We start from the raw sequence: 15,050 nt of genomic DNA on the forward strand, positions 1-15,050 counted from the left end.
CAGGAGTTTGAGACCAGCCTGAACAACATAGTGAGATCCCACCTGGGCATGGTGGCATGCGCCTGTAGTTCCAGCCACTTGGGAGGCTGAGGCAAGAGGATCACTTGAGCCTAGGAGTTTGAGGTTGCAGTGTGCCAAGATGATGCCACTGCACTCTAGCTCAAGCAACGGAGAGACCCTGTCTCCAAAAATAAATAAATAAAGAAGCAGCATACATTTATTCAAGCTTGGGAAGAGAATCCACAGTTTCAGAACAAGTGTGTGCATGTGTGTTTGAGAAAGAGAGAGAGAGAATATGTGATGTGAGTACATGCTCATGCATGGGTTCATATATTCATATTTTATCATGACTTTGGCCATAGAGACTTTGTTTCTTCCACTTCACCATTTCAAAACACCCACCAAATCACAACACACCAGAGGTATTCTGCCAACTGAGTGGGAAGTTACAGGAACTCCCAATTGTTGTAACTTGGAAAGAAAGAGCCAATAAGATAGAGGAGTTCCTCTTGGGTCCTACTTCTGACACCACAGTCGCTCTCCTATAACCCGGTCCTGTCTCTGTAGTATTTCAGCATTGCTGGAAAATTGAAAAAAGCATTGCTCTTCCAGCCTTTCTTTTTTAAGCTGGTAAAAGACACTTCTGCAGAAACTTGTGCAGCCAGTAGAGAAGTTTATTTAGAAACCTACAGTGTACTTGTGAAGGCAGTGATGATAAATCCCCAAGTTAATTGCAGATTTGACTTGTGCTTCATTTTGTTACTTTATCTGCACAGTAAGCCCAGAGAAAGGGAGCTTTGAGAGTTGCTTAATTTCTAAATTTGAAAAATAAGAGCCTCTTGGGTTTACAGAAAAGTGGGGAGTGAAAACCAGAAAGCTTGGGTTTAATTAGTACCTGACTATGGATGTCACCCACCCCTCTGTGTGACTCTATTGTCCCAACAGTAACTTGGGCAGATGATGCCTGTCCCTGCCGAGGTCAAAGGAATAATGTAAACTATAAACTAAACTTTAGATGAGTCCTTGAAGAAATCATTGTATTTTAAAAATGTAAACAGAATTTAAGTTATTTTCTGTGGTCACCACGTTAGTCTTGCCTGATGTGTTTCTTCTGAAAATTGGCTTTGCAGAGTGAAACGTTTTCATGTTCACATTCACCCCTCCATAAGTGACGCACTGAGACAGGTTTCCATGTATTTCTTCTCAGTGATCTCTAACTTGGGGTCACATTTTCAATAGTATGAAATTATAAGCATTTTAGAATAATTAAATAATGATATGGGGGAAGAAAATGTCTCAGACACTGAGGGTTCAAAATCAAATCCCTCAAATGTAACTATAAGTGAATATTGAAAAATGCGTTCATGATTTGGAATACTCCCAAACTAAATTTTCATTAAGGAGATAAACTTACTCCTTGACAAAATTAGCAATAGAATCCTAATTTTTGGGTTATAAATATGATTTGGCTTTAGTTTTGAACTAAAACAAACAGCCACAATTTGCTTTGGTGTTTCAACTAACAAGGACCTTTCAGGTAGGTCAACATACAGGGCGAATTGTTTTGCAAGAAGGCAAGTGGAGCACTGGATGTGAATGAGGAAGCTGGTGTGGCAGTGAGGATGCTGCCCTTACCTCAGTCTCCCAGTCTGTGACCTTCCTCTCAGAGGGCTCGCAAGGGTCACTGCACTAATGCTTGTGAGACTGAGTTAGAGTCTAAGGATGTGGGTCTCATTGCAATGTCAGCAAATTATGTAAATTAAAATAGTGGATTCTTCAGTGAGCATCATATGTTCTTTATAAAATATTTAGATATTTCCAATCTGTACTTGTTTCTTTAAAAATGACGGCACAAGTGTGAATATACTCTTAACAATCTTCAACAAATTTTCCTGTAGGATCCATTTGTATGACACATTATTAATCTTTTAGACTGAAACACGAGTCCCTATAAATTAGGTCTAACAGACACTGAAATGTCAACCGGTGCTATTTCAAATGTGTTATCCCAAGGAAGCCAGTTAGGTGTGCCTTCAATCTTTCTCTCAGCTGACACTATCAATGAATAGTAACCGGGCTAGTAGAATAGATTCTTGAATGGAAATCTTACATTTGGATATTGTGTGTGAACTACAATAGTATTCTTATTAAGGTTGCAGATTTTTATGGTTGGAAATTTGAATACAAAATACATTGAGTTAAACTAGATACACTGCAAGTCATAGTGCCTTAGTTTTTCTGGAACTAAATAGGGGGAGTTGAATGTCCTCTACCTGCCTCATAGACCCTGGTCTTTTGGGGGGAGTGAGCAGGAGGGATATGCTTGTTTAAGCAGATTGGTGAGGTTATTTCAATTCTCCATTAGAGACAGAACCTGATAGGTACCTTTTGGCAAAGCGGGGAATCAGGAATAACAAGCCCCTTATTCTTCGGGGCTTCAGTCTAATCCTGCTAAACTTTCCTCGCACACCTTCCTAACTGTATCTAAAGGAAAAGGCAATTGATGTTTTTAACTTCCTGTGTTTGGGCCAGGTGATTTAAGGCTTAAACTTCTTTAAAGATATTATGGCAATACCTCTATGGTAGGGGGCCCTGAACATGTCCCTGAGATCCCCACCTCCTGGTATTCAGGCCCCCTGTATAATCCCCTGCCTTTAAGTATAGCCTGGGCCCAGCGACTCCTTCTAGAAAATAGAATGTGGCAAACGTGATGAAATGTCACTTCTGAGACGAAGTTATGGAGAGACTCAGAGGGCTCCCTTCTTGCTTTCCCTCCCTTGCTCTCTTGCCCACTCCTCTGACGGAAGCCAACCTCCCTATTGTGAGCTGTTCTGACAGCCAGCCAGGAGCCAAGGCCTGGCAATGATGACATGAGTAAGTCTGGGAGTAGCTCTTCCCCCAGCTGACTGCAGCCTGCGCCAACACCTGGACTGTAGCCCTATGAGAACCCCTGAGCCAGAGGTCCCAGCTAAGCCACACCTGGATTCCTGATCCCCAGAAACTGGGAGACAGTAAGTGCGGTTGTAAGCTGCTACATTTTGAAGTATTAATAATCCGTTACATAGCAATAGACAATTAGTACAATTTCCAACACTTAAAATAACATGTTCACTTGTCTGTGAGCTCCTTGAGGACAAGGTCTTAGTCGGATGCATCATTTCCTGTCTAGCACCCAGCCCACTGCCTGGCATATACAGAAGCTCGGTAAATGTTTGGGGAAGGAAGGGAGGAAGAGGAGGAGAAAAGGATGGAGAGAGGGAGAAAGGGAAAGAGCTGGCATTGTTGCAACAATGCAAACTCGAGCTCCAGTTCACCTGACAGAAAGCTGAGAGTTAACGGTTCACTGCCGATGAAGAACAGTCACTCAATTGACAGATTTTACCTCCCCTTCTAATTTAATTTCATATTTAGTGAATTGCTTAACAACCGCTCATAGCAGAGTTCTCCCCTCGGATATGTGCTGGAATCATCTAAGGAGCTTTTGTCAAACACCAGAGCACAGAATGCCAGCCCACTCTGTTAGAGGCTGGGGTGGGCCAGGCATCGGTGCTGCTCCTGGCTGAGGAGACAGAGGCTCCACCATCAGCGCAAAGTCAGCCCACAGATGGGCTTGAAGACAAGTAGTTAACTCCTCACTGGGGGGAGTGCCTGAGACAGAAGCCTGTTGGAGAACAGGGCAGACAGCAGGACTGGGTCAGCTGGACTCAGGTTGACACCCTCTGTTCAAAGCCTTTGTCTCATGGTTGAGGACTATTTCCTTCTCAGGCCAGTCACCTGGGGCCTGGGTGGCCAGGAGCATCAAGGGAACATGGAGTAGAGACATGGAGTGTGTTCCCATGGGCAGACAGGAGGTACAGATGTTACAGGGAGCCTTTGGAAAAGATGACACTGTCCAGCAATCAAAGGAACTGTCCCAGGGCCTGTGAAGTCCCTGTCATTAATGTGTTGGATACTGTGGAAAAGTCCAAACAGGGGTAAGGAAGGAGTTGGGGTGGATGGACTCTGAGGTCTTCTTCAACTGTGTCAACGCTGAGGACACTATATTCTGACATATTCACTGAGGCTCTTTCCCCCATATTTCCTGCTACCTCCCCGCACCCCCATGACCATCCCATTTAAGAAGCTGGAGCTGCAGTACTCATTGCTCAGGGTGGTGTAACACCACACAGTGCAGCTTCAGAGTCGGAGGGAAAGAACTCTGGGCATAAACAACAGCTCCAGAAGAATCCATGGTCAGGCACAGCTAAGATCCTCCCAGCATATAGACGACCACAGTCTTCACAAGAGGAAAGGGAGAGACCCTGGGAAAGAAGAGAACTGGACATGATGCAGGTCCCTGAGAAAAGCCCATGGGAGAGGGGTTATTGGCAGATACCCCAGATAGGTTTGTTGGGGCGGAGGGTGAGCTAAGGGTAAAAATGTGGCCCAGGATGGCAGCAACGTCTCCCCTCAACCTCCCACTCCAGCCCCAGCCCTGAGCCTCATGGTGAGCTTGAGCTGAAATGGCTGGTAGGAAGCCCAGCAGCTGCCCCTGAACCAGCCTCGCAGAGCTGGGCAGTGTACCAGGATGGTGCAGGGAGCCGCAGGACACTCTCTGGACTCTAACAGGGAGAGAGACAGCCTGAGGCTGCCCCACTGGTGGGACAGGGTGGCAAGGGACCTGTGTGGATGGAGACATGAGGCTGAGCGGGGGCAGCCCAGCCCAAACTCACACGGGAACTACATGAGTTGCCAGAACAGAGGCAGTGCCCCAGAAGAAGGGCAGGGGCGGACCCTAAATTGCCTGTTTCATGTGCCCACTGCAATGAGGGACAAAACAAACAAAATCAAGCCCAGGTATAGAGATGTGAAGAAAGCCACAGGTCTCTCACAGCTCAGTTGGTGGGGCAAGACTCTTACCCACCTCAGAGCCTTTCATTTGTCCAGAGGGCCACTTACGGGACTTATGAAGCAAGGGGAGCATCTGCCACACCCACTATCCCAGACCCCTCCCCCTCCAAACAGGCTAGGAGATTCTCTGTGTGGTTCCCCAAGTTTGCACTACCAAGTAAAGGTCAAATGAGGATTAAAAAGTTAAAAGAAACTGGGGGTCAATGAACAATGGGATAGTAAGTGCTAAATTAGAGATAAGGTGGGCTTTGATCAACAGCAGGTGGATGCTGAAAGCCTGTGGATTGAGCCTGACACACCACGCAGTGGGAGAGAAAGCCCACATCAAGTCATGCTGTCCCCATCGTCTCCATTGCCTCTTCCTGAGAAGCCCACACGCTCCCCTGATCTGGAGCTTCCCTTTGTTTTCGAGAGCTGTCTGCTCAGCCCTACTCTTGTGTTCAGTAGATTCCTGTTTGCTTTGTTTGCTTGCCTGCCCTAAGGGATATAGCACAAGCCCCCCACTCAGTGTGGCCAACCACGAGAATAACCAAAGCATCGTTGTGTCTGCTCTCATTTACGGAACAACTACAGAGACTTTCCTTATGAGACTTCAATAGACTAGTGCAGGTGTTCATTTCCTTTCCATACTGATGATCCCCAAAATAGGTTGTTCCCTCACCCCACCATCTTTCAATCTATCGGATTCCCTTCCCGTGCATGTCTTGCACAGAACCTTTCACATAAGGTGTCCGGCCACTGAGCCCTGCTCTCCTGCTCCCTCCACAGCTGGCTGGGGGCAGAGGCCACGTCTGTCCACACCTGCCCCTGCACCTGGACCAGTGCCAGGGACACAGCCGGTACTAGGAATCCTTTAATTCCAGCAGATCTTCTTTAATGCTCAACCAGAATTTGTAGTATAGGATCTCTGACACTACACAAACAATGCTTGACTAGAAATTTTGGGGAATCAAAACATATTTTCATGGACTTGAGTCTTAAACTTCTGAAATGCTTTATTTTTATTTCTTGCTCATCTTCCAGAGGCAAAGGCAATGAAGCAATTCAGAATTCCATTTTTTCCTCTCTTGACTCCTCTGTCAAGTAAAATGCTCTATAAACAAAAATCTAAATATATTCAGAAAACTCTTTTTCAGAGGAGAATTTTTCCCCATGAGGAAAATACTCACTCTTCCCCTTAACTAACCTTATCAACTCAGTTTTTTATCTCATTTATTTAAAATTTTAAAAACACCTGCTTTGACTCAGCACTGAACCAAAGTTATCCTGACTGATCACTGTCCACTAAGGGTTTCCATAATGAAACAATGGAAAACACAGGTAACAGTAACCTGAAAATAACCAGACATGCACAAAAATGTTGGTAAGTATAAAACAGAACATTTAGCTCTGCATTTTGAAAATAGTTGGAAAAAAGATGAATAAAATTCCAAAAGGTCTCTATCTTAATCTAAGAAGAAAATTCAGAAATTGTTTTAGCCAATACCAACAGGCTAAACATATATAGGAAATAATGGAGTGGGAGGGAAGAAAAGAACTCAGTAAAAAATGAAAATTAAGAAAAACAAAGACAAGAAGCTGGAGAATTTGAAGTAGAAATGGTAGGGTGGAAGGTGACCAACTATTGCCTCGATACTACAGATTATCTTTTTCTCATTAGAAGGTGCTTGTGAAGCAGACAGGTGGTTACACAGGGAACTTTGCAGTGACTTCCTGGGGAATTCTACTGGGACCGTTTATGGGTTGGCTTTCCAGTGTGGTGCTGGGCCAGAGACAGGAAGGGCACTGGCAGTGTCTGTTGCAGTCCCACCTGTGGCTGGAACAGGACATGAATATGCTGCTTCCAGATTTCTCTACTTCCACTTGCCCCCAAATAACCTCACAAGGACAAATTAAATAGTGCCTCTAGACTGATTACCATTTCTGTTAGTCAATGTAGTATAAAGAAGTATTTAAGAATTCGGGAACTGCATAACCAAGCAAGTTCCTTAAGTTCCTTAACCTCCTTGGGCTTCAGTTTCCTCTGCAAAATGGGAGAAATAGCAGCTCCATGCTGCTAAACACTGGGATGAGTTCCTTGCATGGTTTCTCATCACATCCCTCAGTGTAAGCTGATAGCATCATCTAATAAAAGCCATTCTGCATTCAGGTTTGGGGTATCAAGATAGAGTCAGAGGCCTGGCTTAGTCCAGCAGAGAATTTTAGAGAGTTCAGAGTAACAGAAGGACTCTCCCTAAATACTAATTTTTAAGCTGAGATTTTGAAAATGGAGAGACCCACCAAGGATTGGTACCATGAATGGAAGCTCCTTTACCTTCATTCAAAGAGGCCTCAATCCTAGATACAGGCTTCCTGGGAAATCACATTCATTTCCATGGATTTGATAATAATATTGAATTTAGGTTGATGACTCCCCAGCTTATTTCTTCAGATCACAGTACTCCTCCCTCTGAGCTTCAAACACAGGTACATAAATGTCTTATAACCCCACTTGGATGTCATGTAGATATCTTAAACTTCATACGTCCAAAACGGAACTCTGAAGTTTTTCCCCAAAATCTGTTCCTCAGCTCAGTAAATGGCACTACCATCCCCCTAACTCAGGCTGGAAATCTGGGAAATGTCCTTTTTCTCAATCTCTCCTGCCCAATTCACTGGCAAGAAATGTCAGTTCCATCTCCAACAAATATCTCAACTCTAACCACTGCTCTAAATCTCTGCTGCCACCACCCTGATCTGATCCTTAGCATCTCTTGCCTGGACTGCTGCAATAGCCCCTTGTCTGATGCACTGCTTCTCTTGCACCCAACCCCTTCTCCCAAGCTAAGCTCTGTCCCAACTCATGGCCTTTGCATATGCTATTCCCACTGTCTGGATGCTCTTCCACCCACTCTTTGTTATCTCCTCATCTTTAGGCCTCAGCTTAAATATCACAGCCCCCAAAAGGCCACAATGACTACACTATCTAAAATATTCTCTTATAATTTTCTATCTCAACTCCTTGTTTTGTTTGCGTGTTTTTTTCCCCTTCATAACTCTTATCACGGCCCACATCGTTTTATTAATGTGTCAGTTTTTGTTCGTTTGTACCTAGAGGATGGGGCTCTGTGTGTCCTGTCCTCCCTAGTGTCTAGAACAATGTTGACCTTATTAGATGGCCCATATGTATTTCCTGAATAAAAGAAATGAATGAAGAACAGAAAAGAACCGTCCTAACTGATCCCTGTGTTTCTGGCTCTGTTGCCTCTGCCTTACCAGATCCACACTGCACACATTTAGAGAACTTCCTGCGGAAATCTCACAGGAACACCAAGGGAAAGTGCACAAAGAGAGGCAAATTTTTTTTTTTTTAGGTTTTATATCTTTATTCAGGTGATTTAACCATAAAATGAAGCTCTTTTAGCATTATAAAATCCAATGTTTTGAAATCTTGTTGTGCTTGGTAATTCTGATTTTACATCTTTTGTAATACTGAAGAGATTCTCTTATCTGAAGTTTTTCATGCATTCAGGTATTTTGCATGATGTCTGATGTGATCAGTAATAAAGGTTGCAATGAAGTAGTAGCTATGATCATAACCCACTTGCAATCTAAAAACAACGAGGATTTTCTTCTCTGTGCAGGCAGCTATGAAGTTATCAGGGAGTAACTGTCCATCTGAAAGAAACTGGTCATCTTTTCCTTGATCAATTAGTATGTCTAGCTGAGAACCTTGATAGGACTTCACAAGATGGGTAGCACCATAAGCCTTCCATTTACTTTGATCTGTTCCCAAATATCCACCAAAGATTTTTTTGCCCCAAGGACAGAGGACTGGGTTGCAAATTGGAGCAAATGCTGACACAGATTTGTATTTTCCAGGATTTTTCAAAGCACAAATCAGAGCTCCATAGCCTCCCATTGAGTGGCCAAAAATAGACATCCCTTGGGGGTCCACCGGAAAATTGGCATTTATAAGTTGGGGGAGCTCCTCTGTTACATAAGAGTACATTCTGTAGTTAGTTTTCCAAGGATCTTCAGTGGCATCCACATAAAACCCAGCCCCGGTACCAAAGTCCCAGCTGTCATCTTCTCCTTTAATATTGCAGCCACGAGGGCTGGTATCTGGAGCAATGACAACAAGGCCGTGTTCTGAGGCAGCCTGATGATAACCAGATTTTGATATAAAATTTTGTTCTGTGCAAGTTAAACCAGACAGCCAATATAGTGCAGAGCACTTTCCAGTTTCTGGCTTTGGTTGTAAGTAGATAGCAAATTTCATTTTGCAGCTCAGTTCAACACTGCCATGTTCAAAAACTTTCTGCAATCCCCCAAAGCACTTGTTGCTGGATATCTGTTTCAATGCCATTCTTCCCCTGGCTGCTGCAGGTGTGGGAATCTAATCCTCCTTGCTGTTAGGCCAGTAGCTGAAAACGAGTAAGTCACTCTGACGGTGGCAGCGCCGAGCCCAAGAGATGCAAATTTTGAGACAATTTACAGATTACAACTTTGAAGAATTTGAAAATAATGTTTGGAAGAAAATACTACTCAGAAATGATCAACAAGCTCTCCCAATTAGTTGCAATGTGAGTGAGGCTAGGAAACAATTTGACAGCTGGGCGTGTCCAGATTCTTTAAGTGCTGATTTGATTTATCTTCTCAAAGAGGCAATAAAATACTATAATGGATACATTTCTGTACAAAATGTGCTCGCTGGTGGGTGAGTGTCTTGTAACGTGAAACTGAGCATATCCAAACTTATTGATTCTTAAGCTCCTTCAAATGATTCAGGTTCTTGTCAATGGCGAACCCATGAGGGAAAGACAGAAGACTCTTCTTCTCGGGGTCTTAAGGAGTTTGCAGAAGGCTCAGGCTCGGAAAGGTGACCTTTTCCTCAAACAGCAAGCGAGAATGCCCCAACTCACCCATCAGGGCTGATTTCCAGGACTTGACAATTGAATTTTCAGCTAAGTTGGATGTGATGTGACCAGTGATCTTATTTCTCCTGGGATTATTTCGGTGTTGGATGCCCTGTCTCTATAGCTTCCTTTGTCTCGTCACAAATATTGGATCATACTTTTTACCTGGCACTTGAGGCTAAACTGCTTTTAGCTTTTCTTTGTCTTTTAAATTAATTAAAATTTGTGTTACTTTTTTTTTAACCTTAAGGGTAATATTAATACATTAATAAATACATGTTTCATATTTTAGGGTTTTTTTCCTTTACATATTTATGCCACATAGACTAGGAATACCTTATATGCAAATGCACTCTGAAAAGAAAATATCATTTGTATTCTTCTCTCTCACTCTCTCTCTCTCTGAATATCTCAGTAAGACTGGTTCATTCTATTGTTCTAATCATTCTACTCATAAGTCTTAAGACAGTGGCACGCTGACAGGAACAGAACTGAGTGAGCACGACGTCTGAAAAACATCTGCTGAAAATTCATCAGCTGAATGAACATAAAGGCTAAACCTGAAAAAAAAGCCCATATGTTTTCATAACATTAATCAACTTCTGCATTTTTCCTAGACTCTTTCATATTTGACTACTTAATTTTTGATTATTGTAGTTAGCTTTTGACTACTTAATTTTTGATTATTGTAGTTAGCTTTGGTTGATTACTTATTATGAAGAAGACAATTTACATATATTATTGGATTTAATCCTCACACCAACCCTGAGGCTTATTATACCTGTTTTTTTATACCTGTTTTTTTAAAAAGAAAACTGGTGCTGAGTAAGGTGTCTCCTGATTATAAAGCATTTAAGAGACAAAGTCATGATTCGAACTGAAATCTTGGTCAACTACAAATTCTATGCCTTTGCTCATTAGGCTCCACTCTCCTTAGTGACATGTAGCTGTTTCTTATTTATTCAGAGACATGATGCTCCTGCTAATTTATTTCTTCATTGACTTTAATGTGATCACAGTTGTCATGGACCACATATACGTTGGCACTTCATATGTACAGATGACATTATTTCCTCTGAGCTTTTCTCCTACCAGTTCAAAAGTAAAGAAATGTAGAGTTTAAGCTTCAGCCAATTTATTTCCCTTCAGGTGGCTACTAGATGAGGTTTTTGCTAATAACAGCTCCAGGCAATATAGTTAACTATACGAACATGGAAAACTTACATATCAGATCATGACAGGCATGAATACGTTGCCGTGATTTCAGGTGTATGCTAAACGTCCATTTAATTTAAGCTTGCTTTTCTCCCATTTCTTCCTTCAGAACAATGAGATGACTCCAAAAATTGGGCTGAGCAAAATTGGATTGGTTTCGATCCAGTAGCTATAGTGAGATACTGTTCAGTGGCACAGCATAAAACATCCTCATCGATTAATTTTCTTTCTCTTTCTTTTCTCTTTTCTTTCCCTTCTTTCATATACAGGTTGGAATTAACAATTCTTCTCCTCTGTTTCTAGTTCAAATTAGGGTTGGTGAAAAATATTCAAACACTGACTTCTCAATCAATTGGTAAAGAGTTCCTGCCTCAAGCTCTCCCCAAGTCTCCCCAACCACCAAAGCTGCAGATACTACCCTGTCCCTCTATCTGTTTTACTGCTCAGCAACTAAAAGGCTAATGCCCTGCTCCAGCACGCCAACTTACCAGCCCCGCTTCCAGTAGAAGCATTGTCCCAGTCACATGGTCTCAGCCAGATGTACTTACACAAACAACTTTTCACATTTCCATGGCCTTGAGTCCAAGGTTCTCAAACGAAATTTTTCAAACTAAAACATGTTTGTTTTGTAGGCGATAATATGATGTTGACCATGGAGACACATACCAACCCCCAAACCATCAATCTGCTTTAAATTCAAGTTTCATAATCTAAAATTCTAGGCTACTTGAGTTTTTCCTTATATTAAGATTACACTTGAACAAAGATAGGGTATTTCTTTATTTTCAATTATATGATAAACTTACAAAATGTAGGACCATAATAAAAGTAACTAAATTAAAATGTACTGCAAAGCTGGTACATTTATTCCTAAAATCTCAGTCCATTTCTTTCAACCCAAAGTATTATTAATGTAGAAATCAATTTTTCATCTTTGTCACCAGGAAAAGGAGAATTACAAAGCCTTCTGAATCTGATCCTCTGCCTGCTGAACGCAGCGGGCAATTAAAGTACAAGTAAGTAAAACAAATGATGCCATTTATCTGTTTATACAAGTTGTTCTCATCCCAGAAAAGATTTTAGGCAGCTTATTGTTTATTATCAGGGAGAATGCTTAGGATCCATTTGATTTTATTTTGTCTGTTTAGAAAGCAAGCTCTGAGGGGAAGGGGCCATACCTTTGGGGTACCATGTATATGCTAGTGGGTGCCCAAGAGGTAGGTTTTCCATTTTCCTGAATATAGGACATGATGGGATCTTAGAGCCTCCGAGTGTAAACTTACAAACTGATTCTACTTAGTTGTATGCTATTCTGTTGGTTCATTTCTTTTAATGTTTACCTTTTTAAAAAATCTCTTAGCTAGTATTTCTTAAAGTGTATTCCTTGGACCACCTTGCTCAGAATTACTCAGAATCATCCCAGACCCATGGAAGAAAATCTTTGGGTTTAGGGCTTTGTTATCTGATATTAAACAGGTTGATATCCTCCTATGGGTTCTCAGATGTATGAGTTTGAGATTCACTGCCTTGGTCTTTAATAAAGCCTTGTTCAAATATTCCTTTCCTCTCTCAGCTGTGCTACTGAGCAGATTATAGGTACACCTGTGGTCACACACGTGACAAGAATGTTAAGAGGGAGGTACCCAGTGTCTAAGACCTGCGGGTTAAGAGGTCAGTAGCAGCTTTCAGAAGAGGAAATGGCTCTTGGCAAGAGAGGAGAGAACAGAGCAGAGAAGAATCAGGGCTGAGAAGTTGAGCAATTCTTTGTCACAAGGCAAATTTCTCACCTTTTCCTTCAGAAAGGTCCTTAGAGGACCAAGTTTGATCTTGTTTAGGGAGATGGTCCTTTCCTTACAATCCTAATAAATGGACCCTTTAGGAAGTTAAGCAGAATGAGCTGAGCACAAATGATAGTGATATAGAGCTCCCTAATACAAAGACATTTTGCGTGGATCTCTCTCTGGCCAAGACAGGTTCCACTGAAAGGACCAAAAGGAGGGGAGGGGCTGTGTCCTGAAGAGAGGGTTTCTTCAGACCATTCTAAGGTTAGGAGACTGACTGATTATCAAAGAAGATGAGACGGATTCAAGACACTGTGGTTTTAGCAAATTACTGAGTAGGAAAGTAATAGCATAGTATATTAGCCAGGATTCTAACTGTTAAAAAAAAAAATCCAGAAGCAGCCAAACATGTCAAATCAGACCTTTATGTTCCAGTAGGAGGAGGCAATATGCATTTTTCCACTTAGAAAGTTCTTTCTTTTCTTTGACTTCATGGTATTTCTTGATTTATATTTTAAGTAAATTAGCTGTTATGGTGTTACTATAAATAAAGAGGCTTTTTGTATAGTCACTGGTGATTGTTCCCTGGGCTTATTAAACTCTCCAATCCTAAAGACGCTGGTGCCTAAACCATGGTGCTTTTGATGTTGTCAGAACCACGATCAAAGTCAATCGGGCAAGGGGAACCAAAGAGGGAAGGTCTCAGCTAGAGTGAGAATTAGGGCTGTTCTCACAAGCCCCGTACCTTCCCACAAGCTGGGGAGGCTGAAAAGGCCCTGACTTGGGAGGCCAATTTGCTGAAAGAAGCTTCTCTGTAGCCAGAGGAGCACTCCCTCCCTCTCCCTCGACCCCAGGTCTCTGGGCACACTTCATGGGGTCATTACAGACTCCCACACGGCTTTTTACCTGCTTACAGCAGTCACGTAGGGGATCCCCGACCAGAGCCGATCTGTTCTAAGGCCTGTACTCAGAGAGTAGACCAGCAGCTTTAGTATAACCTGGGAGCTTGTTAGGAATACAGAATCTGGGGCCCCTTCCCAGACCTACTGAATCAGAAACTGCACTTTAATGTGCACGGTAAAGTTTACAGAAACACTGGCCTAAGGTACAGAGATGAAAATACTTCGAAGCTGCAGCAGCTAGAGAGCCCAATGATTAAAGTTCGTTTTACCCAGGAAGATCTAAGTTCACGGCTGGGAGGTGGAGACTGAATAAAGGGGTGGGGGTAGGGAGGCTAACACAATTCTTTACAGTAATGAAGGGGTCTCTGTGCAGATTATGTGACACAGAAGAGTTTTCTTCCTTAACATGTATGTAAATTTCACTGACTCTAATAATTAATGATTTGTTTTTGGGAGAAGTACCTGTGTGTCTAATTAATAACTCCCACCTATGTGACCAAGAGGAATTCTCCCGTGCACCTCAGGGTGGTGAGAACATCTTGAAGAGAACCAAACCTGGAGGCTAAAGCCCCCTGGACTTCCCCCCTGAAGTTCCCCAGCCGGGCTGTCAATTTCTGTGTTCCTCAACCATGGGTGTTCGTTAGAAACACATGGGTAGCTTTTTTCTTTTTTTTGAGACACAATCTCACTCTGTCTCCCCAGCTATAGTGTAGTGGCACCATCATAGCTCACAGCAACCTCAAACTCCTGGGTTCAAGCAACCCTCCTGCCTCAGCCTCCCAAGTAGCTGGTACTATAGGCATGCACCACCAAGCCCAGCTAATTTTCCTATTTTTCTGTAGAGATGGGGTCTCACTCTTGCTCAGGGTGGTCTTGAACTCCTGATCTCAAGTGATATTCTTGGCTGGGCCTCCCAAAGTGCTAGGATTACAGGCGTGAGCCACCATGCCTGGCCTTGCTTTTAAAAATTCCAATGCCCATGCCCCAACTCAGAATAATTACATGTGCATCTCTGGGTGTGAGGCTCTGGGCATGGGTATTTTTAAAAAGCTCTCAGGGTCTGCAAGCCAGGCTGATTAACTTGGAATGGGGAATTGAATGGTGTGTCACCGAGGCCACAGAGGAGAGAGGAGGTGGCATTTAGGGCAGCCAGGGGGTGAGGGTCACAGAATAAAGAAACTGCAGAGATGCGGAGACTTGGGGGCAGGGCTAGACATTGGGGTTTGTCCACAAGGAGACCCCACAAGAAGAGCCTCACTTCCTTTATGCTCTCCCTTGGATTAAGGGAATGGTCACTGAAGCTTGCAGTAAAAATCTTTTCTAATTGAACATTTTAATTCCTTTTAGTTCTCCCCAACCCTGAA

General features: G+C 42.8%; 2 protein-coding genes across 6 annotated transcripts in view; both read right to left on the bottom strand.

Moving 5' to 3' along the window:
* Positions 1–15,050, bottom strand: part of KCNAB1 (potassium channel, voltage gated subfamily A regulatory beta subunit 1) — a 387,202-nt gene that overhangs the window by 177,157 nt on the left and 194,995 nt on the right. The gene's annotated exons all lie outside the window — the stretch shown is intronic.
* On the bottom strand, positions 8,229–9,319 carry LOC105809149 (S-formylglutathione hydrolase). Its single transcript, XM_012642896.1, has one exon. It carries the CDS (start codon positions 9,236–9,238, stop codon positions 8,390–8,392), a length of 849 nt encoding a protein of 282 aa, XP_012498350.1. The 5' UTR covers positions 9,239–9,319; the 3' UTR covers positions 8,229–8,389.

The sequence above is a fragment of the Propithecus coquereli genome, unplaced genomic scaffold (assembly GCF_000956105.1).
Source record: "Propithecus coquereli isolate 6110/MARCELLA unplaced genomic scaffold, Pcoq_1.0 Scaffold19, whole genome shotgun sequence".
NCBI classification, from domain to species: Eukaryota; Metazoa; Chordata; class Mammalia; order Primates; family Indriidae; genus Propithecus; species Propithecus coquereli.

What these genes read in the sequence shown, in the direction of transcription:
- LOC105809149 (XM_012642896.1), bottom strand. Translation starts at nt 9,238, where the DNA reads ATGGCATTGAAACAGATATCCAGCAACAAGTGCTTTGGGGGATTGCAG.